The 3,382-nt window shown below is 39.8% G+C and overlaps 1 protein-coding gene across 1 annotated transcript; it reads right to left on the bottom strand.

The window, feature by feature from the left end:
- Nucleotides 1-828: 828 nt before the first annotated feature.
- On the bottom strand, nucleotides 829-2,424 carry LOC101293103 (benzyl alcohol O-benzoyltransferase-like). The gene is made up of 2 exons (XM_004301727.1): nucleotides 1,978-2,424; nucleotides 829-1,716 (listed from the first exon to the last, which is right to left on the bottom strand). The coding sequence occupies exons 1-2, from the start codon at nucleotides 2,422-2,424 to the stop codon at nucleotides 829-831; spliced, it is 1,335 nt and encodes a 444-aa protein (XP_004301775.1).
- Nucleotides 2,425-3,382: the final 958 nt, after the last annotated feature.

Below are 3,382 nucleotides of genomic sequence, written 5' to 3'. Positions count from 1 at the left end.
AGAGAGAGAGAGAGGTCTCTTAGATCTGATCGGGAGGAATTGAGAGAGAGAAGTGGTAGTTTAATTATTAGATTAAGGGTTTATTTGTAATTCACTCAATATTTATTGGAATGGGTATGGATAAAAGATTTTTATTAGAATGAGGTTTAGTTTTGTTGTGTTTGACTATATGGGCATTTTCCCTATTAATAATGACATGAGTTCTCAAAATAGTAAGCTATAATGTTAAAAGAAAAAAAAAGGCCACTTGGTGTGCCTAATGATAATAAGTTCAAATAGTAATACAAGCCCTTAAATTAGTAACATAAGTTCAAAGGATTAAAATGATAAGACACCACAACAAACTCCAAATGGTAATAATAAGTTCTCTAAGTGATAATCATTACATGAACTATGTCGACACCGGAACTGACCCCGTGCCTAGCCCATGTATATTGTTCTCCCAATTGCGAAGATAGAGTAACATTGAACGTGGAGATCGATGACAAACCAACTTTATTATTTTTTTATTACTGTTTGTAACATACCATACAGAAGATGAAAACAACACGGAAACAAATAAAATTTGACTAGGGCCGATGAGTAAGCCCTTAGCTTGCTTCTCTCGGAAAAACAAAAACAGAAAGACAAAAAAAAGAAACAATTAAAGGGCCTTAGACAGAAGAACTAGAAGATCTCCAGGATGCAGCGATAACTCAGAATATCGCAAATTAGTAGAGGTCATGGTGAAGATCGATCAAGCTAGTAAGAATTCTCTTAACAAGATTGTAAAGAGAACCTGATTTGTTGTCTGGATTTATGATCAGAGCACACAATATGCATCTTGTTTTACGATAATAGGCTCCTCAGCTCCTGCTCAAACCTATCCACACATGAGAATGGCAAGCATATCGGTACCAAAATCCCATACTTCTCTTTTTGGTTGTTGTCTCGAACATAGAAGCTAATCAGATTGACAGACTTGGCCGGTCCAGCAACCACTGGCCTGCCCCAACCAAAATCGACCTCTCCCACACCGGTACGTGTGTTGTCTGAAAGTATGAAGTTGTTTCCCGCCAATGTAAGTGGAGGCCATCCTCTTATTGCCATAAGATCTGCGCAAGATTGAATGTACTCTTTGTTCATTTTTCCTTTCGCCTCCTTCACTAACTCCACAGCATATCCCAGCGGCTGCTTACACAAGATCTCGGCGGTTGTAACCACACCCGGGAATCCTATTGCATTTCCATAGAATCCCACAGGCACAGTCAAATTGTTTTTCTTTCCTCGAGCATTGACCACTAGTGAAATACGAACAACCTCTTTTGGATCAAGTTCCAGTGAAAGTGTGCGGCACTTCCACATGCAAGCTGTTATCAACTCGAATGTGGAGCAAGTACTGGAAAGGCTTGGGGAGAGATGTGCCCTAGTAGCCATTAGTTCCTTGGGGCCGAAATAGACACAGCGTTGGACCAAATCGGGTTGTTCCATGGTTGCGACAACGGAGCCCCGGTGAGATTCAGTCTCTTTGCCATACTCGTGATGAGTACATGTCACCTGCGGGGGATCTCGAGCGTCCAAGAGCCCTCGCTCCCACACTGGTTGAACAGTAGGTTCATCTGCTCCTTGTGCCATCTCCCCAACTGCGTTCAAGAATTGGCTCAGACTGACGGCATCAGACATGGTGTGGTTTATGCGCAATGCAAATATGAAACCTCCGCATCTTAGACGGGTTACCTACATAAATCAATAATCCCAGAAAATAAATAATCAGTCAATCGAAACAGTCATTAAGTACGTTCCCAATCCATATAGTTAGTTGAGAACATATCATGCATTGATTTGTGACACTATTGTACGTGGTCTTCCATGCTTGTGCAACATCGAGCTCTACCATCTTTGTTTCCTTTTGCAGTACAAGAAAGATGACTCGCTCTTACACAACAAAATGAAAAGAAACGAAATAGCTGGTTTAGATTATAGCATGCATACACGTACCTGAAGTAACAAGAGTGGAGTACCGAGAATGTCATCGGATCCTGGGACATCAAACAGGAAGTCCTCCAAGAATGAACAAGGAGGTTGAAGACTGTCACCGAGTTGCTCAAGCGTGACATCGGCGTCAGCCTCTATGAACACGATGCCTTCTCCGTTACAGTCCACCAAAAGCTTTCCGTTGCTTCCCTTCCTGACCCGACCCGCAAAAGGGTAGTAATATACCAATGCTCTACGTAGTGCATCCCTAATCACCTCAACGGGGTCCTTTTGTTTCATGGAAGGGTTGTCATTCTTGTAGGACAATATGAACGGGGTCTGAAACCTAAGGCCCTCTTGGATGTCTATCTCCGAGAGAAGCTTTTTCTCTTGAGGTGTTGGCTTCGCCGGGGTTAAAAGCTCCGGCAGCTGGCGTTTGATCTGGAAAGTCAGAGAGCAAAGTGAACCCATTCTAATGCAAAGTAACGGGTTAACAAAGATATATATGAGAACAGACGTTTTCGATGTCTTTCCTGCCCTTAAGTTTTGGGTTTTTGATAGAATAGAATGGAGTGTGGGTATGATTTATAGAGTATAGGATCGAATCCCTTAGCCGCCGTACAGCTATCAAATAATGTTACTGGTGCGGCTGGCTTTCAATCCCGACGTCTTCCACATCATCCACCTTTCATGCATGATCGATCCCCCGGCCGCCGTACAGCTTTCAAATAATGTTGCTACTTGCTGGTGACTGGCTTTGAATACCGACGTTTATACGTATATCTTATAAAAAAAGACGTTTATACGTATACATCATCATCTTTTCATGCATGGTCTTATGTAGGGTAAGTAAGCAACTAGCTGTGCATATTTTGCTCCTTCGAAATAAGAGAGGTGGCGTATGGACCCAAATTTAGAAACTCAAAGATAGATGGATGTTCAAGATCTGTATCGATCCTTCTATAGCAAGTAACTTCTAGCTGCCGGGCCATTCAATAAGTAAGCAAACAAAAAAAGAGTCATGATATGTACGTATACAACCTTATCTAATTTAAAGTCTGGTATTATTTTGATCAAAATTGAAAAAAAAAGAAGAAGAAGAAGTCATATCATGATTTTCGTTCATTCAATTCTAGCAGCCATAAAATTTTGTGGAATTTAATTTTATATAGATTTTTTTTTTAAAATAATAATTATACAATGCTAATGTTATGATCAACATGCATACGTTAGTCCTTAAAACGGAGAAATGAGTCTTTAAAATTATAATATTAGTCTTCAAAGTGGTACATAAGTCCTTAAAGTAGTAAAATAATTTATTTACTGAATAAGTATTCATCTGGCCAGTGAAATGAGTCTTTATATTGGTAAGATATAAGGCCTCATAGTTATATAAATAGATTATATATATATATATATATATATATAT

Source organism: Fragaria vesca, linkage group LG5 (assembly GCF_000184155.1).
Source record: "Fragaria vesca subsp. vesca linkage group LG5, FraVesHawaii_1.0, whole genome shotgun sequence".
Classification (NCBI taxonomy): domain Eukaryota; kingdom Viridiplantae; phylum Streptophyta; class Magnoliopsida; order Rosales; family Rosaceae; genus Fragaria; species Fragaria vesca.
This window is presented reverse-complemented; position numbering and strand designations above follow the sequence as displayed.